The 26,844-nt window shown below is 38.5% G+C and overlaps 1 protein-coding gene across 1 annotated transcript in view; it reads left to right on the top strand.

Annotated features, from left to right (window-relative positions):
* The window catches only part of LOC130265006 (transient receptor potential cation channel subfamily M member 6-like), a 29,961-nt gene extending 4,935 nt beyond the window's left edge, over positions 1 to 25,026 (top strand). Inside the window, exons 6-13 of the mRNA XM_056513730.1 lie at positions 891 to 941; positions 10,530 to 10,595; positions 12,976 to 13,262; positions 13,535 to 13,617; positions 14,125 to 14,330; positions 16,338 to 16,389; positions 20,667 to 20,773; positions 21,673 to 25,026. Of these exons, the coding sequence (XP_056369705.1) occupies positions 10,550 to 10,595; positions 12,976 to 13,262; positions 13,535 to 13,617; positions 14,125 to 14,330; positions 16,338 to 16,389; positions 20,667 to 20,773; positions 21,673 to 21,794 (903 nt within the window). The 5' untranslated portion in view covers positions 891 to 941; positions 10,530 to 10,549 and the 3' untranslated portion in view covers positions 21,795 to 25,026. The remainder of the gene's footprint in view (positions 1 to 890; positions 942 to 10,529; positions 10,596 to 12,975; positions 13,263 to 13,534; positions 13,618 to 14,124; positions 14,331 to 16,337; positions 16,390 to 20,666; positions 20,774 to 21,672) is intronic.
* The last annotated feature ends 1,818 nt before the right edge of the window (positions 25,027 to 26,844 follow it).

Genomic DNA, 26,844 nt, shown 5'->3' on the forward strand with positions numbered 1-26,844 from the left:
ATGTATTGTTTTTGTGCAACATATAAAATGCTGCAAAAGTAGATGGGTCCAGCAAAAAAAAATCACAAGCGATTTTGAATCATTAAGGGAAGTTAAAAATGCTGATCCTTCCCCCAATATCCATAGATGTTTCAATGTAAGATCTCTTTCACTAGATAAGGGACTAAAAGCAAAAAGAATACATGAGTAAGAAAAGTTAAAAAATTTTGGTGAACAATATTTTGATTATGCAATTTTTTTGAAAATTAATAGCAGTACAGTATATGTATACACTGAAATCCTGTGTTTTGAAGGATGGTTTTCCAAGAGAATGAAATTATTTCATCTAGTTAATGAAAATGTGTTCATCATTCTTGGTTGTCTTAAAAAGGCCTTTTTATAAGGCAAAGATTTTTGGACCAAATTTGATCCATCTGAGTCTATTGAATGTGTAACCAGCAAAAAAATTTATCTGCTTGTATTTTAACAGCACTTTGGACACTCTGGGTTATTGGGAAAGTTTTAGTGTAACTTTGGTGGAACAGTACAGCTAATGAAATGCTTCATGGCTGAGGATGGAGTTGGAAAACTCATATCTTTGGGAGGCCATGAAGCATGGTGGACTGCAAAGTGCTTTTGATATCCCAGGGGTCTAGCTGGCTTAATATGTCCTTGAGGTTAATATCTCATTTTCCTCACCATTTCCTTGAGTAAATAAGTCATGGCTGTATTACACTAATGACTGAAATTTGCCAATATACAGTACATGATAATGTAGGTAAAGCCAAGTACTAAGCCAGCAATTCTGATTAATCTGTTTTGTGACAAACTCTGGAATGGAAGGATTAAAAAATCACGCATTTGTGTTTGCTATAATAATTAATACAACAATCCTTTAAATATTATTTCAGATGTCTTCTCCTGCTTGAAAACATCTCAAGATTTGCACCTTCACTACTCAGGTAAGAAGGTGGCACAAGAATGACAGCTGAGGAATTTAAGAAATTAAAAAGAACATTAGTTCTCCCTTTGTCATCCACTGTGATTTTCATTTTGAGGACTTGCACAATTGCTCACTGCTACAAAGGTCTGTGTTAATTCATGTCTAACCCTTCAATGAAAGAATTATTGATTTTTTTTTTTTCCTGTTGATAATTGCTTCATTCTGAGTATTCATCCAGAGCAGAATGTAGATAATCACTTTTGAAATATCAGTGGAAATCATGAATACAGGTCAGATTCCTGAGGGGGCAGAAGAGGCACTCATTTGTTTATAGCTGTCAGTCTCCTTGCGCCTCCCAAACCCTCCTTTGTACTTTCTGCAATTTTTATCTTCAGTTAATTAGTCCTGTACTACTTAATCTGTGTTTGTATATCTATGAACTCCTGAAAATCTGGCAGAGAATAAATCCTTTGACTGCTAATTGCCTGCAGTCCTGCCTCTCCCTGAGCTGAGAGTGCACAGATTTTCTCACAAGGCCGGGATGTGAGATTTCCAGGAGGAGAGGAAAGCTGGAATTGCCAGTAGATGTCACCATTGCCCACAGGACTTGGCTTCTGTTACAGGCAGAACGATCAGCAGCCTTCTTAAACTCAAGATCTACACAGTTTTCGCTGGGATTAATACCTCCTTTCTTAAGACTTGACAAATGTCTTCAGAGGTTTTCAGTGTAGATTTTCTTTCCTCAGGATAGAATTTAGCCAGCTATGCCCAAAAATCCTACACTAGAATCCTGTACCATATATTGCTTTTGTGTTATTCTTGCTATCACTTTGAGCAAGCAGATATAATCCTGCCTCTCTGCATACCCAAAAGAACTAGATCTTTGTCCCAAGTTTGGCAGCAGCTGCAAGTGCATGTCACGTGGCTTCTCAAAGTTCTAGAGCGACTGCTGGCAGGGTCTAGCAGATAGCACAGATTTTAGCAGCCCCTCTGTTCACATCCTTCTTCCTACTATGCACTGATTTGATGATCAGTGTGCTCTTAGTCAGCACCAAAGGAAGACCTTGTTTTTCATTCCATGCTCCAGCACTGTTCAGACTTTGTAATCAGCTCCTGGTGAATTAGGTGTCTGTGAACAACCTTGAACTGGAGTGTGAAGTGCAGATCTTCTCAAGTGAGGGCCCAGTTCTTGGGGTGCATGTGTCATGGGTGCCCTTTAGTCTGCCCTTCTGGACTCAATAATCTCCAATTAAATTTTGCTCAAAAAAATAATCTTAAAAGATGGGTAGATGATGTCCAAATACTGTAATTCCATAAGCTCCAGAGTTTGTTTCCATGGCTTTTTTGTTACTCTGCAGAGAAACACAGCTCTGCTGTAGTTGACTCTCTGCTTTGGTTCACTTTCTGCTTTGGACAATGGTTTTGCCTTCATCTATTGGAAAGGGAAATTAGACAGTCAGAACTGTAGCATCCAAGTTGCCTCCTAGTTCTAGGAGTGCCTTACTTTACACCTCTCTCCACCTTCCTGATAACCCAGAAATTGTGAAGACAAATCCATAAATATTTAGTTGACTCTTTGAAGGTTTGAAGGTGTTTGCCTGAGAAATAAGCTGCAAATTAGTGAGATATAATAATGTTACTGATATTTTTTGGCAAGAAGTCTGAATGAAGAAACAGTACTCTGTGAGAAGGGTTTGGGTTTTCCTGTCATACCTTGTTAAATCTCCAGGTTCTTCTAACCGTGACAGGACAGACAATGGAGGCAGTTGGGGTCAAGGCATCTCACCAACACAGTGTGAGTGTGAATGTTGCCGTACTGGAGTCAGCAGGAGCAGGATGCAGAAGCAGCCCTTTGTAAAAGGAGGAGGATGAGGAGATAGCAGAAGTCCCTCTAGGCAGGGTGCAAGGGGCTGTCCCAGAGAACCTGTTTGTAAGGAGGGAATTCATGAACAGGGTGTAATGTGATGGGTTGGTATCCTGATTCCAGCCAGGAGGGGACATGGCTATAACCTGGAGGTTATTCTGTACCAATTCTCATAATTTTCCAGTGGTGGAGAAGGGGTTCCTTCCATGCTGGGGTAGCAGAAGTTCGCTCATTGCTGGTTTCCTTGTAGTGAATATTCACATGTGAATTGTTTGCCTCTCTTGTACCCTCTGTTATTAATGCTGCTGCTGTTACTTTCATTTTACTATTTCGTTGCTGTTTCCAGTAAATTTTTCTTACCTAAACCCATGGTCTTTAACTGTTGTGTCTCCAATCCTCTCCATTCTTCAGCTGGGAGGAGAGGGAGAGGGGGAGTGAACGAGCAGAGCTGGGTCTGGAATGTTTCAGTGGGAACACTGAACTGAAGAACACCATTCCTAAACCATAACAACCTTATTTGGTGTTCCACATGAAACCTGAAGAGCTGAGATAATACCAGATCTGGTTAAGGTGGGTGGGAAACAAGTATTTGTTGTGTTAGGTATGTTGCAATATTGCTGACTAACTGTATATTTCAGTACTGGCACTATGTGCCTTGAGCTGCTCCTTTGCAGAGCAGGGAGAGGGGTCAGGATTGCTTTGTTGCTGAGCTGTGTGATATCAACTTACGAAATTATAACCTCAAGTGCAATGAGGGTCATTTGTGATGTGTGTTCACTGTTGGTCTTCTACCCTTACTTCAGGCACTGCCTTTGGGAAACCATTAACCATGTCCTGGGCTGTATCAGGCACAGCATTTCCAGCTGGTCAAGGGACATGATTGTCCTGCACTGGTATGGTCTCACCTTGAGTACTGTGTGTAGTCTGGGCAGCACCCCATAAAGCAGACATTAAGCTATTACAGAGCATCCAAAAGAGGGCCATGAGGTCTGGAGTGGTAGCCCTGTCAGGAGCTGCTAAGGTCACTTGTTCTGTTCAGCCTGGAGAAGAGGAGACTGAGGGGAGACCTCACCTCACAAGGAGAAGCAGGGAGCAGGTACTGATTGCCTCATTCTTGTGACCAGTGACAGGATTAGAGGAAATGGTGTGAAGCTGTGTCAGAGGTTAGTTAGTCAGGTTTGGGTTGGAGCTCAGGAAAAGGTTTTTCACCTGAGGAGTGTTTGGGCACTGGAACAGGCACCCCAGGGAAGTGGTCACAGCACCAAGCCTGACAGAGCTGACACAGCTTTGGGCACCACTCTTAGGAACACAGTGACTCTCAGGCACAAGGTCAGGCACTGAACTTGATGATCCTTATGGGTCTTCTTCCTGATGGGTCCGTCAGCATATTCTGTAATTCTGTGTTCCTGTAATAATTGTACCCAGCCTGTGAGCAGAACAGGGAAGGATTACTTTCCCCAGCTTTTCACTCATTTTTTCCTCCTTGAGGCCTGTTACAGCTTTGGAGGATTTTGAATTCCCTTTGGATATTAAGGAAAGCATGCTTTTGTTGCTAAGTCTGCTGGGTCTCTTCACTGCAGTCTTACACTCTGATTAGAAAAAGGGATTCTTAGGAGGGTCTTTCAGAGGTCTACCCTGAGGGTGGATAGTCATGATTGGCCTTGTAATGTGGGAGAAAATGGGCCAGCTTTTGAAGGATTATTCTGCTCCAATGGCTTGGAAGTTCACCCCTAAACAAATACAGGACCCTGTTTAAGTGGCAGAATATTTGAAAGAAAAATGGTGTGGCAGCTCCAGAGAAATGCAAAGTTCTGCAATGTGAGGGGCCCTGGTTACTGTTTATCAGACACTACTCACAATACTACTGAGCACCCTCAGAGAGAAGAGGAGGAGGAAAGCAGATGCACTGCTTTCAAACTAAAGCTGAACCACAGGAACAACCCGTGCTGGTACCAGTTGCTCCTATACAGAAGAAGAAATTCAAGCCCAAACCTAGTTTGCTTACTGAAGAGGAAGCAGGGCCCTCAGAATGGGAAGCAGGACCAGAGAAATCACTCCCTAGGTGATCAGCAAGGGATGTGAAAAATTTTCAGCCACCAGTCAAGAGAGTCTCTGCTGACCTGGCAGTTCTGATGCTGGGATATCATAGCCCATGATTTGCAACTATATGGTAGTGCAACCAAGCAACTGGGGTCCCTGTCCCAGGATCTGGAAATTGAAAAATGAATTGAGAACAGAACAGAAACTCTCAGAGGTGACTCCTGTTAAGTATGAGGGAATGGTGACTACCCAGCTCCAGCAACATGAAGGTCATCTGTTTTTCTTCCCTACTGGCCTGCACCTTGGCTGTAGAAAGGTCTCTCTGCAGGCCTCCCTACTTTTGAGGCAGTCAACAGCTCCTTCCAGTTTTGTAGCATCTGTGAATGAACTTGCTTGGTTCACAGATCACATCAAGCAAGCTGAAGAGAAAATTTTCCATGCCTTACCAGTCTGGACTAGAGTCTCTGCTACTGGGAGCAAGTACCCCTCTGCACAAGGCAGCATATACACTAGGAGGTAACTTGAGTTAGGTTTTTTTTTGTATGTGACCATGGAGAGGGCATGAGGTGGTCGGATGGAAAAGCCACTTCTGTCCTAGCAGCAGAAGTATGTGAGTTGAGAGGAGGAACAAGCACTAAATGTTACTCTGGTTTCCAGGGAGTAAGTCCTCAGAGAGAATAGGAGGGCTGATGTTATTTCCACCCCTCTCAAAGGGACCTTCAGCTCACATTTACAGGAAGTGAATAGTGACTACTCTGACCAGAATTAGAGGGGTCCTTCCTCAGCCAGGTGGAGGAAAGGCACAGTCAGATCTATTGGACTGTGTGGATCCAGTAGCTTGGCACATCAGACCCATAAGAACATAAGTCTTTAGTTGACACAGGTGCACATTGTACCCTGATGCTGTCAAGATCTGTAGGGGCAGAATCCATCTCTGTTTCTGAGGTGACAGGGGGAACTCACAGCTGACTGTACTGGAAGCTGAAGTGACCCTGATGGGGAATGAATGGCAGAAACACCCCATTGTGACTGGCCCAGAGGCCCTGTGCTTCCTTGGCAGAGGTTACCTCAGGAGAGGGTGTTTCAAGGACCCAAAAGGCCATTGCTGTGCTTTTGAGGGAGCTGTAGTGATAGAGGAAATTAGGCAGCTGAATATCTTGGTGTTTCAGTGGACCCCTCTGTTGTGGGACCACTGAGGGTTGAAGAACAGGTACTGATGGCTACCACAACAGTGCAGTATTGGCAATACCACACCAACCAGGACCCTGTGAACCCCATCCATGATGATCATCATCATCATTCAGTGATCCTGAGCTGCATAGTCAGGGACTTGTCAGCAAGACTTGCTCACTCTCCAATAGCCCTGTGTGGCCACTGTGTAAGTCTAGTGGAGAGTGGAGACTGACAATATACTGTGGCCTGAAGGAAGTCACATCATCACTGAATGCTGCTGTGCCAGACATGGTGGAATTTCAGTTTGGACTGGAGTCCAAGGCAGGAAAGTTGTGCCACCATCAATATTGCAAATGTGTTTTTCTCTATTCATTTTGCAGCAGAGTGCAGGCCACAGTTTTCTTGTGTTTGGAGGGATGTCCAGTAGTACACCTGGAACCAGCTGTCAAGAGGTGGAAACACAGCCTCAGTACTTGTGTTGAACTGATCCAGACTGCTCTGGAAAAGGGGAAGGCTACAGAACATCTGCAATACATTAATGACATCAACTTGTGAGACAACACAGCAGACAAAGCTTATGAGAAAGGGTAGAAGATAATCCAAATTGTCCTCAAGGCCAGTCCTGCCATAAAGCAAAGTAAGGCTTAGAGACCTGCCCAGGAAATTTAGTTTTCAAAAGTAAAATGACAGATGGACGTTGTCAGATTCCAATGGACATGGTCAACAAAATAGCAGCTATGTCCCAACCAACCAGCAACAAGAACACACCGGCTGTCCTACACACTTTGAGATTTTGGAGAATGCATAATCCACAGTCAGATTGTGAGTTCTCTCTATCTTGTCACTCAGAAAAAAAAAAGATTTTTAGTGTGATCCTGGAAAACAACAAGCTTTTGAACGAATGAAACAGGAGATTAATTTGTAGCAGTAGCCCCTGGGCCAATTAGGACTGGACAAGATGTGAAAACGGTGCTCTACACTGCAGATGTGGAGAATGATCCTTCCTGGAGGCTCTGACAAAATGAACCCATGGAGACTTAAGGGTGATCCATGTGGTTCTCGAGTTAGGAATACAAAGGAGTCAAGGCTGCTACACCCCAACTGGAAAAGACCCTGGGAGTTTATGAAGGGGTTTAAGCTGCTTCAGAAGTCTTTGGCAACAAAGCACAGCTCCTCCTGGCAGCCTGACTGCCAGTGCTGGGCAGGATGTGCAAAGGGAAAGTCCCTGCCACACATCATGCCACTGATACTACATGGAATAAGCAGATTGCTCTGATCACACAACAAGCTCCAGTAGGATAATCCCAATCAGGCAGGGATCTTGGAAGTCATGACAAAACAGCTCAAAGGTGAAAATTCTGGAATATCATTGGAAGAAGAGGAGGGAAAGGTGACTTTTGCTGAGGAGGTCCCACCATATAATCAGTTACCAGAAATTAAAAGTGATATGGTTTCTTCACTGATGCTTCCTGCTGTATTGGAGGGACACATTGAAAGGTGGTGTTTTGGAGTCCCATGTGGCAAGTTGCAGAAGCTATGGAGGGACAAGGAGCACCAAGTGAGGTTGCAGAGCTGAAAGCCATCCAGCTGGCCTTAGATATCACTGAATGGGAGAAATGGCCAGTGCTCTACCTCTACACTGATTTGTGGATGACAGTAAATGCACTGTGGGGATGGCTGGGCCAACGGAAAAGGACCAACAGGCAGGACAACCCATCTTGGCTGCTGAAGTGTGGAAGGACATCACTGTCTATGTAGAGAAGCTGGCTGTAAAAGCACATCATGTAGATCCACACACCCAGGAGCTGGGCTGCTGAAGACACAACAATGGACTGGTGGATTGCACTGCCAAGATTAAAATGTCTTGGGTGGACCTGGACTGGTAGCATAAGAGCGAATTATTTCTGGCTCATTGGGCCCCTGACACCTCAGGTCATCAGGGAAAAGATGAAACATACAGATGGGCTCGTGATAGAGGAGTGGACATGGACACTATTAACCATGGACACTATTTATAACTGTGAAATGTGAAATGAAAAGAGGATAAAGTCTCTGTGGTATGGGGGATGATGGTTAAAATATAAATATGGGGAGACTTGGCAGATTGATTATATTGCAAATGTGCCAAGGCAAGCTCTATATACGTGCAATTTAAAAACCACAACGGATGGCTGGAGATGTGCCCTGTGCCTCACACCACTACCCAGAACATTGTCTTGGGCTTTGAAAGCAAGTGCTGTGGTGACATGGAACCCCAGAAAGGGGTCAGTCAGACAACAGGACTCATTTCAAAAATAGCTTCATAGAACCCTGGGTCAGAGAGCACAGTATTGAAGTGGATATAATTTTCCCTGTCATGCATTAGACTCTAGGTATGTTGAACAATAAAATGGATTGCTAAGAACCACACTGGTGGGACCTTCAAATATTGGGATTTACATTTAGCAGAAACCACCTAGTTAGTTAACACTAGAGGTTCTACCAATCAAGCTCAATCAAAACTCCTACATACTGTAGAAGGGGATAAAGCTCCTGTGGTGCATATGAGGAATATGTTCAGGAGGTCAGTTTGGATTAGTCCTCCTGTCTCAAGCAAAGGAAATCCACCCATAGGATTGTTTTTGCTCAATGACCTGATTGGTCTTGTAGAGTAATGCAGATGGATGGGGAAACACAATGTGTACATGAAGTGGATTTGATTTTTGAGTGAGAACAGTCTGTAGTACCAAACTGTGTGTGCATTGCTGGCTGTTGAACAACCCTGCCACTGTGTGCCATAACTACTATGGTCAGTGAGTAAGGACTGCTCCAGATACACCATCATGAGTTCATGATGCAGCTCACAACCACCCGACAGCACACCTGCCCTCTTGTCCTGGAAGATATCTAGGACAGACAGAACCCACAGTCATGGACTCAATGAACCAGACAGTTGTCTTGGAGGGATGGCCACTGATGATGGAAAAGATCCTTGTGCTTGTGTACATCTACATCTATATCTATGTGTGCAGTTGGAAGGTGTCTGACTTGGGCATGAAGGATATAGTGCAGAAGAAGGGTGTATCTGACTTTTTGGCAAGTGCCTGGAGTTCTGTGAAATCCTATTTGTCTCAGCTAGGGAGAAGATGTAAGTAACATAGATTAGCTAATCTGTGTTGAATTCTCTTGAAAAAAAATTGAGAACTTTTGCTTATCCCTAGTGCTTTCTGACTTTTAGCTAACCATCATTATGAATGTGACAATAGAACTGAAATATTTTCTACAGTGACAGTCCGCCAGAACTCTACAATTCTCCACTGACCAAGATTTTTCATTATTTGTTCCCCAAGAGCGTAGGAGGCTTCCTCCTCTAGTTTGCTTTTGCAGAGCATTGAATCAACCAAATGTAATTTGTCCGGGTTGAAAATGGAGTGCAGACCTAATTTCATGGCTTCTGGGTATCAAGAAGTGCCTTACTAAAGCAGCTTGCTTCCTGCATTTCCTTCAGGTTGTTTTGGCGTTTGGTTTGATTTCTTGGTTAGTTGGTTGGTTTTCAAAAATCTGTTTCTTTGTCACCAGTTAGTTCTCTCTCATCTCCACTGAAAACTGTCTCTTTTAGAATGTATATCTCCAGAGTCTTGCAGATGTTTACATCTAACCTGCCCCTAAATGGCCAAGTAGTTCACCTGAGGCATGAGGCAGTTGTTGTGTTTGGGTTGTTGAAGGATATTCAGTTTCTTAAAAGAGGAAAAGTGAAGAATATAATCTCCATTTCCTAGGGTATATTAACTTCTGAAATGTCTAAAGGAGAACTGGGCTGTCAGCTGTCACTGTAAATTACACTGAAGATAATCCTGTAGAAGAGACTGAGCCTGTTGAAGCCTGTGTGAGAGTAATGACTGAATTTGGTATTTGGGTTATTATTCCAGATGCAAAAATTTAATGCTGATTTTCTGGTATCTTTCTGTCCTGTTTCTGGCTAGGACAGGGTTAATTGTTTGCAGAAGCCAACCAGGGGCCTGCCTAGGCACCAGAAACTGTTCTCCATGGAGTCAGGTCATTACCAAGACTTGGGGGGAAGGGAATCTCTTCTGGGAGGAGGGGTCCCTTCTGGATCAAGGTAGTGTGGTCTTGTCTATTGCCAGGTGTTTTCTGTGTGAAGCATGCATTTTTTTGTCCCTTTGTCATTAGTTTGTTGTTACTGTTAATTTCCTTATCTTGTTGATGTTTCAAGGTTCTTATCTCAACCCATGATCTTTTTGTGTCTTCAGTTCTCCCCTCCAGCCCCAAGAGAGGGAAGGATAGGGGGAGGAGGAGTGAGTGAACACTGCATGGTTTGACAAGTTTCAGTGGGAACATTAAATTGGGGAATAGAATTCCTGAAACACAGCAGTGTGCAAAGGGGATTTGCTGCCTGGATAAAACAAATGATGATCAGATGTGACATAGTGCTGCCTCCTCCTCGGCTTTGTACTACAGTAAAGTGCAATGTTTCTGAAACTTAGCCAGCTTGCTTATTCCATCTAGCAGTGAAATCTATGTTCTTTGCAGCTGTTGAAAGAAACAACTTAATGAGACTTGCTCAGACCATACCATTTACACCAGTCCAGCTCTTTGGTGAGTATCAACTTCTTGTTTATATGTTTTGCTTTATAAATACTTCATCCATTGTCTTTTAAAAACTGTGTTTGAGATATTGTTTTGGATTTATTTCAACAATTCTTATCTTTTGAAAGAGACAAAACAAGATAGAAGTGTAGTTGTGCAGTAGTTTAGGGACTTTTGGAGGTCACCTTGTCCAACTCCTTCCATGGTCAATTCAGATCACTTGCTGAGGCACTGTCGAATTGCATTTTGATTATGTCTATAGATGGAGACTACTCATTTTCATAGGGCAACTTCTTCCAGGGTTTGATTGACCTAATCATTAATGTAGTGTTTTTCCCTGTATTTGTTGGGGTTTCCCTTGCTGTAGCTTGTATCTGTTATCTGTTAGTATTTATGTGATTGCTGTCACGTCAGAGATGAGTCTAACTCCATCTTTTAGATATCCATCCTTAGGATAGCTGAAGACAGCAGGACATTTCCCTTGACCTTGATAACTTCATTCTTTCTGTTTCTCTTTCACACACAGACATAAACACAGACACATATATAGGATATGCCATCAAGAAAAAAAAACAGGTAGTGATTTAAAGAGCACTATTCCTTTATCTGGCACAGAAAAATTCTAGTGTCTTTAGTGCCAAGGAAAAAAATCCTTGCTGTAACTGAAAAGTAATAGAGCATAATCCATACATTTTGGGGAAGAGTTCTGAAAATAGTGTTCAGATTGGCTTACAGCAACAGAAGCTCTGCCTCAAGACTCTTGATACCTGTGCGCTGCCTTCTCAATGGGTAGAATATCTTGTCTCACAGCAATGAATTGCTGATGCTTGCAGCATCATAGGATTTCTTGTGACCTGATTGCTGTAGATAATTAATATAGCTATAGCTATACTGAACATTCTAATCTTTGAAGCTCCTAGGAGACACCTTTCTAGGTATTAAATTGTCAAAGGTAATAAAATGAAGATTTAATGTAAGATTTAAAACTGTGTCTAGTTATACTATCTTTATTCAAGTGTCTGTCTTTTATGTAAGGTACTGAGTTTTCCAATTGCTTTATTTTAAGTTAAAATGTTCCCAGATTGCTGGGTTCAACAGCATCTGCATTTATGCTAATTGGTGAAAGGCAAGCTCAAGAGTGGGGAGGAAATCTAATAGTCTGAATTCAGTTTGTGATTGCTAATAATGATCATTGCCATTTTGGCAATTTAGTTTTGTCATCACACTTGCCAGAGCAAACCAGTTTCTTATTAATGTTACAAATAATGTGAGTTGTAGGAAGGAAAGCCAGGCTTAAAAAAACATCAGTCCATTTTTCTGTTAGGTTACAAGTGGTGGCAACAGAAGATCGTTCTTGATTCTGTTGCAAGAGAGGAATGCCACTACAACTCTCTAGAGGGAAACAGAGTGCAACTGAGTTATAGCTCACTGGGTTCTGCTTGCAGAAAAAAATGTTACTAGCAGGAGCAGAACATCTTAAAAATTTCATAACTGCAAATAACAGTAATTTCTAGAAAAAGATCAAAATATCATCTTAAAATACCAAAACTGTAAGTTTCCTGATAATTTGCTTTAGCTTGTTCTCCTGGAAATGTCCATGATGTGGCTCATCACATCATGATCAAGTCACCACTTTTGAAACAACTCAGCTCTCTGTAGCAAAAGGTGGCATTCTCAACTACAGCCAATACTGTATCAACTATAAAATCAAATCCATTTAATCTTTAATACTTGATAATTATTTGCCTTGTTGTCATGATTTTCCCCCCTAGATTTATTTTTAATTATTATTTTAAACCATTATTTTAACTGTTTTTAGACAAAGATTTGAATTCAGACGCTTGGCTCCTGCAGGTTTGTTTGGGTGTTCATTGTTCTTTGGGGTTTACTTTGTGGAACAAAGTTAAAAGAAAAATGCAGGGAGTGTTCCACAGATTATCATTAACTTAAGTCTTATTAAAAATTCCTCTTCCACATAAGTGCGTAAAGAGAGGGAATTACACACAGGATATTTAGAGTTCATACACTGGAGATAAAAATGGTGATTTTAAAAAAATATATTATTTTAAATATAGAATATATTATAGAATAGAGTATCAGTGAGCTTTGTTTGTGTGGAAGAATCCAGGAGGTCTTGAATCTTTGTTTAGAGGCTTAATGAAAGCTCTTTGTAGCACCTATTATCATAGTAGAAGAATGAACATACTGAATACTGTAAGTTTAGGCTGGGGAAGTTGATGAATAGTTATGATGAAAAGGCTCTCTTTGAAAAAGTATGGCTTAAAAAGGTGTGTAAAAAGCTATGTTATTTATAGAAGCCAAATGAAAAATGCTGTTCTCTCATGTTTCTGCAAATGACTTTTGCTAACAAAACTTCTTTTTCTTTAAGCTGGAGAGGAAGTGACAGTCTATCAACTAGAAGAAAGTTCACCTATGAATCTTGATAAAAGCATGTCTTCCTGGTCCCAGTGTGGCACAACTGCAATGATCCAAGTCCTGTCACGGGAGGAGATGGATGGGGGTCTGCGGAGGGCCATGAAGGTCATTTGCACTTGGTCTGAGAGTGATGCATTAAAGCTGGGACAAGTATTTATTGTGAAGTCTTTCCTGCCAGAGGTGGTTCAAACTTGGCAAAAGATCTTCCACCATGGCACAGTATTGCATCTCTGTCTGAGGGTGAGTGCAGACCTGAAGGCACAGTGACTCATGTTAGAGTAGTCTGGTGTTAGAGAGCTTACCTGTTAATGTCTTCAACATTACAGGCTGACATGCTTTGATGGCAACATTATCTCTTGGAAAGAAAAAAGCTTTTGAGGAAGATGTATCTCCCACTTGTAAAAAGTAGATAATCAGGCTATGTGTGTGTGTTTGTTTAGTTTTTTTGACAAATTCATGACACTTTTCTTCATGAGAATGAGGTGGTGTTTATAACATTATCTTTTTTTCAGGAGATTCAACAGCAAAGGGTTGCTCAGAAGTTAATCTATACCTTCAATCAAGTGAAGCCTCACACTATTCCCTATACTCCAAGGTAAATTCAGTGTCTTTAAGTACCAGGTGAAAGAGGTTTCTCTTTTCCTCTTCCTTTTCTATTGTGGGTTGCAGTGATAATGCAGTGGTAATGATAATGTCTAAGGATAGATAATGAACTTTTAAAAGGAAAGGTAGGCAGCTTTGAAGTTTATCTTTGTAGCTACATGTAGTGGCAAAATAAATATTCTTAGACTTAAGTAGGAATTGCCTTTTATTATTTGTAATTAACTAGAACAATTTGATGTAGCTTATTTACAGTGGACTAGGGTAAATTAGATTATGTTGTTTGTTCATAAACTATACTTTCTGATCAGGTGGTTTGTTTTGAGAGTTGTCAGACCAAGAAAGCTTGTGTTCTCTCTACTCTTTGGTATCTACTGTTGCTGAAAATGCTCCAGCCAAAGAAGACATGCCTTCCTTTTTGGTATATGTCCTCTGCCTCTTGCAGACTATGAGGATACTCATTACCTTGCCAGCTGCTGACAGACAGCATTTATATCTACAGGTTCCTGGAAGTTTTCCTCATCTACTGCCACTCAGCAAACCAGTGGCTGACCATCGAGAAGTACATGACTGGTGAATTTCGGAAATACAACAACAACAATGGAGATGAGATTACTCCCATCAGCCTGCTGGAAGAGCTGATGCTGGCCTTCTCCCACTGGACCTACGTCTACACCCGCGGGGAGCTACTTGTCCTGGATTTGCAAGGTGACTGCTACCATAGGATTGCTATTGGAAACCAGATGGAAAGTAATAATCTCAAAAGAGAATTTAGTACTGAGGAATGGGCCGAATTTTCACTTAGATGAGAAAATGCAAAGCTCAGGAAACCTCTGGGTATCTGTTGTGTGATGCTGATAAATGAGAATCCACAGAAACAGTGTAGGCTATGTAGATGTAATGGGAAAATAATATTGCTTCAAATGCCTCCAGGCTGAAAGACCAAAAGACCAGTTAGATAGATTGCAGGAACATTTCATCCAGTTCCAAAAGAGCCACTCCACAGATAAGGTATTTTTATTTTTCATAAGATATATAAATAATACAGACATTCAATGTACTCATGTATATATGCATGCTTTATGTGTATGTAAATCTGTCAAAAATATGTGAACTATCTTCATTTTTTTATTGTTCATATTAATAAATCTGTATGCAGTTTAAATAAGCTGTAAGCCTGAATGCTGTTCACAAAGCCTAGTGACTCCTTCAAAGAGCATGTGATAATTTAACTGTACATATGTAAGTGGGAAGATGGCATATTTTGAGGAGATAAAACAGTTGACAATGTTCAGATGAATATCACCCATCAAACAGTATAAGCACTATTGCTTTTCATTTCTGTTAAGGGAAAAGTCTATGGGTAGCCAGAGACTTAACATATTTATATTTTCCAGCATCCAGAAGCTGTAAGTTGCAAAAAGACACACTTATTATGCAAAATAAGCCTATAATTCCATCCTTGCCTTGATTTGCTTTAGCTGTACATGAAAAGAAAAGTGATACAGAAAGAATAAATGTGTCTTTGCCATAGCCTATGAGAATTTGTATGAAATTTGCTTAGCTTTATTACATAATTCTCACAGTTTCAGAGCAACTGTGTTGGCTCAAAAATGGAGAATATAAACATCTATGAAAATCTCAGTTTTCATCATAAACAAATTGAGATCAGCTCTAGATTTGGCCTCTTGTTTGATTCTCTAATTTGGAATTGTGGAAAAGTGAAAGGACTGCTTTCCTTGGAGTTCTACTAGGAAAAATCTAGATGAAAATCTGCTATTTAATACCAGGGCCATCTCCATATACATACACACACACACGTATATGTATGTGTATATATATATATATGTTTGTGTATATATATAGGTATGTATGTATGTGTGTATATATATGTGTGTGTGTATATATATATATATATATGTATGTACATTTTGCCTAATTCACATCAACTGAAATGGCCTACATTGCAGTCTAGGGGTATTTCAGTCACATGATGCTTTTCTCCAGAATCTTTTTTTTTTGTTGCAGAACATAAATTTACCATGTTGAAATAAAAATAATTGCATATCACATGGTCATATGACTATGGATTTTTCATTACTGTAAAAGCACTGTGATTTTGTCAGATAAGAGAAATGGTGGTATTTGTAAAGTTAGTATCCTTTGATTATTTTGATGAAAACTGCAACATAAGCATCAGCATTCAGGTATCATAATGTAATTATTTCTTTAATATGCTTCCTTGGCCATCCAAACAGAGAAAGGAATAATAACAGATCCAAATATTTGCACATCGTGAAGCTGTGGCTTCTTGTGTTTGTTTTCTTGAAAAGGATGTTTATCTAAAATTAGCTCTATTGCTTTTGGTAAGATCCATATCTGACTAGTACCTTTACTAATAATATAATATTATTAAATAATATTTTGGTTGGTCACATTTTAGTTAGTTGAGCTTCAATAGAATATTTATTGCATTTGCATACTCCTTCTATCTTTTATAAATTAACCTTAAAGCAGCTGAAGTCAGAACAATAATAAAAACTATATTGCCAGTACTTTACAGATTTTTATACTCACAGCATTTTCATTCATAGCTCATTTTTAACTACTTTATGATGTACCAAGAAAATAGTTAATTACTTCTTCTGTTAAGTGTCAGATTATGAAATCATGGCTACCTTCCTTGGTAACACATGTGATATTTATTTGTTGTAGGTGTTGGGGAAAACCTTACAGATCCATCTGTGATTAAACCTGAAGACAAAAAGTAGGTTTATTTTGGTTGAAATTATCATTCATTTCAGACACTGTGCAAGTAGTCTATATTTAGAACGGTTTTCTATATTTTTTGGGGGAGGTTTTAATTTTTTTTTTTTTTCTTGTTGTGCTTGGGTTAAATGACAGTATGATGCTGTTGGAGTGACTACATCTTCTCCTGTGTTTTGGAGGACTTTAAGTGTCCCACCTCTCAACATGTGGTGAGAGGTGTATGAAAGGTGGAAGAGTCTGCTTTGCTGTGCTGGGAGCAATCTCTTCACAGATTTGTACAAAGGGTGCAAATGTGGCAGTCCAGTTTCCCCTGACTTTTTCACGGAGTATACAGGGTCACAATGGCGTAAGAGGATGAAGAGAGGGTCCCTGGCTCTTTAACCTCTCTTGAAGCTTTTAATGTTGCATTTAAGCATGCAGCATGATTGCAGAGTCATGATATGAAGATGGTAATTTGTGAGTGGAAACTTACAAAAACTGGATAGACTAGACACACAGAAATAGCAGTCTGCCTTTGTGAGTCAAATTTCAGAATTAGAGCCGTGTCTGCTCTCCTGTTTTGTGACTGCTCTTCAATGGTGTTTCCTGTAGTAGGAGCAGAAGCAGTGCTGTTAATGGCTGCTCTCTACAGCTCTCCTATTCTTCCTGAACCCACACACCTCTCCAGATCTGCTCTGACACCTCTGCCCCTCCCCATCTGGTGTTCATCTTGACTGCTCAGCTCATGCCTTTTGATTGAAGGGAAGTCTCATGTTTAGAAGGTAGGAAGATGCAAATGTAGATAGTCTAATGTAATAAAAAGGGCAATTAACTATAGAATTATCAGATTACTTGTCTACAGCTTGGAAATCCAAGTTAATTTTGTAAGCAAGTTCTTAGTTCTGGGACCATTATTTATATTTCAAAATCACAAGTAATAAATAACTGCCTTAATGTTTAATTACGACTTTAGATGTATTATACATATAGTATTTATTTTGGAAACATCAAAGAAATGAGAGCAAAGATATGCTGAGCACTTCTCAATGACAAAGTCTTTGCCCTAAATTTGCCATAGGTTCATGACAGAACCACATAGATAGCTCAAGTTAAAGACGCAGAGCGGTCAAGCGTGTAGTTGTTCTCTAGATTTTAGGAAATAATTTTACTACAGATGTATGAAGTTCTGATTTGCTACTGTTCAAGTAGATTTTTTGTATCAGCAGTCACATAAACAGAAACAGTTATTGCTGTAAATAGTAAAGAGGCACTGGCTGAAGTAGTTCACAAGGCAAGGCAGCTTATCCTCTTTAAAATAAAGATAATATTTATCTTCATTATGACCATGAAGTTTATTTTTATTAGTGTTTTTCTCTATTTTTTTTTGCTATTATATAATTTTTAAAAATTGATTTATAAAATTTGATAATACAGATCTTATTTTTAGAAGCTTTTGTTGTTCATCATCTTCAAAAGAGTCCTAGTTAGAGAGCAAGTGTTGATTAATTATCAAAGACATCTTGATTTTCTTATATTCAGGGAACAGCAACTAGTGAAACAATATTGTTTGATTTAGGGTTCTAAAGGAATAAGGCAGTGAAACTGTGGTGTTTTCTGTAAGCACTGTCTTTGCTCTAACCTTCATTTGCTCACAGAAGAAACATTTCTGATAGAGGCAAGATGTGTTCTAAGTTTTCTTTTGTAGGTAAGATACTTAGATAAGATCAAAATCTATCTCAAAAGATACCTTGAGCTCATGTTCTCTTGGAAAACTAGAATAAAATAGATGACTGCTACTGATGGGGCTGATACTTAAGATTTAGTTATATTTTTATTTTTTAGCTATTCTTATATTTACTTAAATATTTACTTATATTTTCTTTTTTTAACTCCATTAATTTACTGACTCATGTCACTATCCTGTCATGTGTCATGTAAGTCTTTTATTTCATGCATTCCACACTGCGTTTTGGAAAGGACTTTGCAGTGCGGTGCGAGCTCCAGGTCTGTGATAGTGCTTTATGTCTTGGTTTTATATCCAGACAAATATAACAGATCTGTTTGGAAAGTGTGCCTAATGCTGTGATCCCGAGCTGATGCAAATCAGTGTAAGATCTGGCCACATGCACTGCATAGAATGCCTGAAGTGATAAAATGGTACAGGTATGACATTCACAAGATTTCCTTTAAAACAGATGTAATTGAGGCACAGCATCAGGGTTTTAACAAAGTCCTTGAAGACTTCTGTCCTGCCCAAACAGTGAGAAGAATTGCTACAAAAGCAATACTCTGGGTGCTTTTTGTAACATGTACTACTTGGCAAGATCACAGCAAAGCTAATGAGGTTAAGTTTTCAGGAATATTAAGTCCAGATTCAGAGATGAGGAAAAGAGTGTTATGACTTTCAAACTGAAAAGAAGTGATACATTCACAGAGCATCTGTTTCCAATAGTTTGATATTATCACCGCCTGGGTTTTCCTGGTTTTTTTTTGGTTTGTTTGGCTTTTTTTTTTTCCCTTTTTTTCTTTTTTTCGTTTTTTTTTTCTTTTTTTATTTTCTAAGTGAAATGTTTCATTCTGGTGCTGCCTACTGACAACACAGTGAAAAAAAATTTAACAGTTTTCTCCTTATTTTTTTTTTATGTTAAACTAACCCCTAATTTTTACATGCTATGGTTTCTAGGCTGATGATAATTTCCAATTTATCCCCAGATTCCTTGGAATAGTTTTCCAAATTTAAATGCAGTATTCCTCTTGAATAATACTGAGTAGAGAGGAAAGGTTACTTCATATAAATTACGGAGAGTATATATATATATATATACAGATTACATATATATATATATACATATATATGTATAATATACAGAGAGCAGCATGAGAAAATGTCATTCTGTCTTACTTGCTTCACTTTGCACAGAGTAATAGAGAAAGTATCAGAGTGGTTGTGTGGCCTTGAAATTAGCAAAGTCTTCCTAAATTCCTGTACCTGCTCAAGCAAATACTTAGGTACTTTCTATTTCTATGGCATTTAATCAGATTCCAGCAAAGGATAGAAATGTCTATATTGCATTGTGTTATTTAAAGTGCATATATGGCCCTTGATTGATAATTCACTTCTTCTCATTTGATGTATTAATTGCATTAAAAGATGATTAGATGAATCCTTCAGAGGATCCAGGAGACACATAATCTTCAAGGTCTGCAAGAAATTAGAAAGATACTAAATTTTTTATAGTAGTTTTGGCTAATCATTGCTGTTGTCTTGTGTGAAAGGGAAGAGTTTCATGTTTGAATACTGCTTTCCTCAGAGAGAATATAGTTTTAATTACAGATAGATTTGAGTGAATTAAAATATTTTTCTATAGCTTCCCTGAGCTGTAATTGATTTCAGATCTTAAAGTGTTCTGTTTCCACTCTGTATATCATTAAAATAAAACAGTAGCATTTGTAAAGTTTATTTGGAAGTATTTCTTGTGTGCTGTAGTGTCTAGACTGTCAAATTCTTGAGAGTAAAGGTGCAGCTATACTAAAATATAGTACAGCTTTCCAACTGCATTAAGAATCGGTTGTAAATATGTGGTACTTCTAATATGCATGTGGATATAGGTGGTTTCTGTTTGCAATTGTGGCAGTTTCTTTCAGAATATGCAGTATTCTTCCACAAATGGATTCCCTAGTAGCATTGATGAATTGGTCAGACAACAGACACATGGAAATGAGCACAGGACCATGACAATATATTTCAAAACCTTGCTTGTCAGTGGCATAACTGTTGATTTTTGGGGTTGTAATTTTTTTTCCCTTTTTCTATGCTGCATGTTTTTGTGACTAGGGTTTTGCTAGACTTTGCCTTTCTGCTTTTAACTGAAGAGAAAATAAATCCTTGCTAGCTCTGTTTTGTTCTCATACAGCCACCATTCCACCATCTAGAACCAAACTACTTGCTTAGTGGGAATGAGTGGTGGCTGCAGTGGAATCACACAGATTATGGCAAATGTCATCAAAATGTCACTGTGCCCAGATTTCCTCTGAGTTTTCCAGTAGGGACTGATGGATCTGTCCTGTCTGCCTTTAGAGAAAAAGAAAAGTGGTGTGGGATATATGTAGGGTAATATTTTACTGGAACTGACAGTTTTCTCATCTCAGATCTAAGAAACTTGTAATGTGTATTAACCTTTGGTTGTCTTGACAAAAAGAGCTAACTGATTAAAAAAATTTTAAAATGGCATTATCTCCTTCCCCTATAAATACTTCATTTTAGATTCATTGATTTTTAAAGAATATTTCTTTCAGGTCTGGAAAGATGATGTTTGGACCAGCAAACCTAGGAGAAGATGCAATAAGAAACTTTATTGCAAAGCATCGTTGCAATTCTTGCTGCAGAAAGCTGAAACTTCCTGGTATGCAAAGTAAAGATTAATTTTTAATTTATGTATAACTTTATAAGTGCAACAAAGTAAAGGCCTTGATGTGCTATAAAGACAAGGACTGAAATTCTGTTGAGCTGAAGGACTCTGGTAAGCATAGTCTTCCTGTGCAAAAGCAGACATGAGAATACTGCTCCTTTGCCTAACATCCATGTAAGAGTGGGAGCTCGTCAACCCGATGTTGGCATTCAGCATGAAAGCTTCTTCCTGTTGAATTGTTTCCCTTTCTTTGCTAAATGGGACCCCATTTTTCCAGGGTCATCACTACAGATAACAACTGCAATAGTTTTTAGAATAAGAAAGAGTAACAATAGAAAATTTGCAATGCATTAGATGCAGAAAAATTCACTGGTACTCTTCTGGCACTGCTGCAGCCCCTACTTATGCTTAATTGGGTTGTCTGTTGTTTACTTTATATTTGGTAGGATGTGCTTCTGTTTGATGTGTGGCAGATTTTAAAGACTGAAAGCCAAAATAGGTTGATTTCTGTATGGCTTTTCAGTCACCCATTTTTTTACTGTACAGAAAGCTTCTTCCCTTTGTGGCTTACATGGAGTAATTATTGCTGTTTGATTTTGAAACAGAAACTGAGTGTTACTGGTTTGATTATTTTTGTCTGTGACAACTGGAGATAATAGAGGCAAAAATCAGCTGAATTAATACAGTCAGGAAAGGTTCATTCATATGGGCTCACACCACTGAGTTCCCCAGGACTCTCAACCCCTGGTTCTTATTTGCCTTGCTCCAGATTTTCTTCCTCCTGGAAACATCAAACAAACTGCCATCAGTTATTGGGTGGAACACCACTCAAGATGTTTGTGCTTTTCAAACATTTACTTGGCTGCATTATTGAATTTGTTTCCTTGCCATAGATTTGAGAAGAAGTGACTACATGTTGGAAACTGCTGGTCCAGCCTTCGGAATAGAAATGGAAACAAGCACCAAAGAACCTGATGATGCAGATGAGCCTTCTGAGTATGACTCACAGCTGTGATGCAGAGAACCCATCTTTTATGTTTCAAAACCTGTCCCTTATCACTGCCAAGAATTTGTCCAAAATCACAAGATACAGGTGACTGAGTGGAGCATCTGTCTGCCCTGGCTAGACCCTACAGACGAGGATTGAAAAAAATTAGCTTTATTTACTCCCCTTCCATGTTCTTGTGCTGGTCTTTCTTGTACAGATTAATGAATTGCCAGGAGCAGGTCACCCCTTGCCTGGATCAACTGTCCTGCCAGTGCCTTTTTTAAAATAACGTGGATCATGGTTCCAAATTGCATTTTCTTAGGAAAATGACTGTGACACATTTATTTCAAAGTGGAAGTAATTTTTGTCTTTTCTGTTCTTTAGTGAATAAATGAATGTATATATATATGAATCATTAATTTTCAGTCAGAGCCCATTCAGTCTTCTGCTCAGTTTTCTTGAGCATAAAGGACTCTCCAGGAAATTGCAGAAATACTGCTTTCTCTTTATCATTGATTTTGATGCAGAGACAAATGAAGAATATGTGAGAAATTAATTTTTGTTTTAAAAAGTAGTCATGACAGACTGAAAAATTTTGTAGGAATTTTGTCTTCAATTTTTTTCACATACCAAGAAAAAGTTGCTCAGTAAAGTGGCAAATTATGGGATCCATAGGTATTGATTTTTCTTATTTTGAGTTGAAAAAGTTGGATATTCTGTTATTCTGGATATTAATACAAACATATGAATGTCATTTGACTTTTAGGACTTGCATGTCTTTATAATATTTTAGCTTCTGAATGTCATAAAATTGCAATTTTATGATTTCTAAAAACTTTAGAAGTCATAAAGAATCCTATGTTCCATTTGGTATTTAACTTGTCAATGTCAGGCTGAATGTGTTGGTGTCCTCTGATTACAGATGAAGTTCAGAAAACAAAAAAAAAAAAAAAATCAATCTGTGCAATAGGATTTTTGTAGAGTAAAAACTGAAAAGAAGTTTTCACCAGAAGTATTTCTAACACAACTGCTGTTCTGATGCAGGTCACACTACTGAAGCGACTTTGTACTTTGGTACAAAAAATCTAATGTTTTTTTGAGTAAAAAAAACCTAATGTTGAAATGTCAGTCATTAGGAAACTTTATACTCTAATTAAGAAACAAATCATATTTCTACTACAGCTGGCAGTGAATTTTAAGGTGTAAGGGGGCTTTTTATTATGATCTGTGATTTATTTGGTGTATTTAGTGTCTACATACACATAGGATTTGGAAGTTACATGTTCCCAGTTTTTATATTGATTATGATATTGATGTTGAAGTAATCAGCACTGCAAACAGTCATTGAAGTAATCATCTACACCATGTTTAGCTGAGATGCCTTCAGTTTCTGAGAGCATTCAGAAGAGGTTCCGATTGTTTTTTTTCTTTTTAACATAATTTGATAGAACCCCCCATATTTTTCCCCATCAGATTATACTACTTATTTTGCAAGATACGTAGTTTCCTTTGGCTCTTATTTTTTGGAAGGAAGTCAATATACCAGAAAACTTAGCTTGTCTGTGAAAGAGATAGTTTGATTTCATCTCTGCAGACTGACAGTGAACTTTGGTCCATGTGCCTATAAAGTAATAATTCTGCTTCCTGTGGTTATAATTTTAAAATCTGACTTTAGGGAGGTATGTACTTACATGAATTCAAATATACTTTAAAGAGAGATCTTTCTCTCAAGGGTTTCTAACTATTTGTATGCCCCTAAATTCATTTAAGTTAAATGACACAAAAATATGTCTTTAAACTCAAAGACAGTGTAATTCCTGCCCTGATAGTTCCCCTCAAATGTTGCCATAAATTCAGAATACATATATATTATGCAAATCAAATTAATTCTAGACCAGGCTGGGCCTGAGCACCTTTAATTTCCTTACAAGTTTTGAAGGCATGCACCAATTATTCTTCAGATTAACTTTTCTTGACAATGCTACTGTTGCCTGCAAGAGTGGGTGGCTCCTGATTCATAGCAACACTTGTGAGAATTCTTATGATGTAGAGCTAGCTCAGTGTAGATTAATCTTATTCCTTCTTGTCAGTATCTGTCAAGGTAAATACTACATTACAGTATGAAGTTGGGGATCCTTGCAAGATACTTATCTGTGTTAAAATGTAGTCTATTTAATTTTATAGCTATTTAATTTTGGTCAGTGTGAAATATTAAGTGGATGAAACAAGAAAATGAGGTATTTCAAATGGTTCCATTGTATATTTTTATCCTTGCACTAATTTTTCCCTGTGTGGAGACAATAAGTTGAAAAGTCCAGTAATTTTGCTGGCTGATAAATAATGCCTCACCTTTCTTTTTGCATTTTTTGGGAGTGCTGACTCACATTTCACTGAACTGTAAATTTAAGTATTTGATTAAAGATCTTCCTCCCCTCCCTTTTCACAATTCAGTAATAAATTGTATTGAAAATAATTACAAAAATTCTTTTGAGATCTTGGTGTCTTTCTTACTGCAAATTCTGTACATTCTTTAAATTGTCTTTTGTTTTTTAAATACTGATCTTGGATTGAAGCACATGCCTACTGAACACATGAAAAAAATAAACCCCAGCAGCCTTTAATGGGCACAGCAGTTACCCCCGCACACACTAAAACTGGGGTTCATGTGAAATGAAAGATGTGGAAGTCAGGTTCTTTCTCCAACTGCTTGACAACTAGAGAGGAAGAAAAATCGTTTGTCAAACCAAACCATAGCAGTTTCTGATTATTAGTTTCAATATTTGTTTATGCTGAAAAGCACAAACAGGGATTTATTTTATAATTCTGGTGGGTTCAGGAAAAAAAAAAAAAAAAGGCCTGTTTATTTTTATGTCAGGCAGTAAAGTTTTGAAAAAACAAAACAAAACAAAAAATCCACCAGTGTATTTATAAGCTCACTTTTTAATAGGAGCTTAAAAGAAGCTTACTTAGCAATTCAGTTGGGGATTATCCACAGGAAAATGTTTTTTTGGCATCTGCTGCATTGGAGATGTCACTGGAACGTATGAAAAATATTCAAAAATTGCAAACCTCACACTCAGGAAGGCTTTCTTTTCTTTTATTCATGATTGTGGTGTATTTGGAATTATTCATTTATTGTTAGTGCAATAAAATCAAAAGGGATATTACACATGTATTTTCTAGAAATGAATTTGTATTTGTTGTGGTTTTGTCAATCTATTTCATATTATTTCTAAAGAATAAAAGAACATTTTCACAATGTTTCTGTTCTTGATAAGTATAAAATGAAATAATGTTTCTGAGCACTAAGGGAAACAGGTGAAAGTAACATACAGAGAATAATGCAATTATTTTTATTTTTAAGCTCAAAGCAAGAAACATCTGTTCTATATTTATCACGTGGTTTCCAGCTCCTATTTTGTTTTAGTACTGTAGTAGCATTAGTTTCTATTCTTGTAGGCTATATACTTACAGAAAAATACTTCTACACCTGTCTCATAAGCCAAAATCTAATTTTACAAAAGAATAAAGTCGATAATTTAATTATTAGTTGTTCGATACACTCGATTTATTTTTTTTAGTTGAGATGTGTACTAAATTCTTAGGAAACTTGGTAAATCCAATCACTGCTGCAGGTTTTAAAAAAATAGATACCATTGCTTTAATATGACAGTTTCATTTTATAGTATAATTTTAGTTCTGTGATGTGAAAAGCCTGTACAACCTCAAGTGTAAACAAGGAGCTGACCTAAATTAGTAGCACCCAGTTATCAAATCTGCTACGTTGTATATTTGTTTTTCATTCTTAGGATGCTGATGCCAGTCACTTTTTGCTGAAAAGTTGTTCCCAGCAATAAAGAAAAACCTGTCTGGATTGACCTGGGCCTTCTCATCAGCTGTGATCACACAGAGTACCCAGTGCTTACCTTATGCTAGATCATTTGAAGATCTGTTTGCTTTTCAGTTTTCCTTTGTCATATCTTGGCTTATCCCAGAAGTTTGATCTCCCAATTCATGGTAACTACTCCTGGGGAAGAAAAATTTAAAACTAAAACTAGGCAAAACCTATTTTCCTCTGTGATATTGAAGAATGTTTGAACTGTTGCAGTGCTCTGTCCATTTGCCTCCACAGCATTGGTTCTCTTTGCAGAACAGAAAACAAAACAGTGTTTTAAAATACCATGGGTACATTTAGATGTTAATATTCAGTCATGACAAAATGCTTATAAGGTTCAAGAAGAAAAATCAGAGAAAAGTTCTGCAGGAAAGAAGTGACTTTGTTACCTAAAGGAAGTCTGACTGTGTTTTTTGTGTGAAATATTTAGGTAAATGGCTAAAACCTTCCATTTCTTGGGTTTCCATTGAAAATAATAGAATTTAGGTTTGACATTTTGCAGGTAGCCCAACCTGTGCATGGCTGGCCTAAGGGAGAGGAGAAGTCAAAGGAGAGATAGACGAGGAAGAGGAGGGGAGGCACAGACAGCATTGTCTGGCTTCTGCTGTTTCTCCTGACAGAACTCTTGTCCCACAGAGATACTGCCAGTGTGATCTTGTTTCTGTGGTCTGTAGCTTGAGGCAGTAAAAATGTACTAAAACACATTTAGACAGTGTACTCAGGGTGGCCTGGATTCAGCAGGTGTCTCACCTGATGATGGAAAAAGAGATGGTTCTCCTCAGATGACCCCTGCTATGACATTTGAAGTGTTAATATGCCCTCTGAAAACGTCTGAGCAGGAAACAGCCAGGTAAGCAATTGATAAAGGAGAGCAAGATAGATGGTGACCTAGGAATGGCCACATATTCCTCTTGTTCTACTAAGTGGATATAAGGCTGGCCTCAAGTGACTGTAAGGAAATGTGATCTGGATTACCTTCAGGTGATCTCTGCCTATTAAAGGAGCCCAGGCTGACCCTCAATGATTACTTGGTGTAGCTAACTGGAATTAAGGTTGATATCAGATGACACATCTACAGGTTAATTTGTTCTGAATAGTACTCACAATAACGTGTTGAATGAAGATAAGGACAATTTCTTGTGTGTAAAGCTGGCCCCAGGCGTTGACCTTAGATGACCCCAA

Source organism: Oenanthe melanoleuca, chromosome Z (assembly GCF_029582105.1).
Source record: "Oenanthe melanoleuca isolate GR-GAL-2019-014 chromosome Z, OMel1.0, whole genome shotgun sequence".
NCBI classification, from domain to species: Eukaryota; Metazoa; Chordata; class Aves; order Passeriformes; family Muscicapidae; genus Oenanthe; species Oenanthe melanoleuca.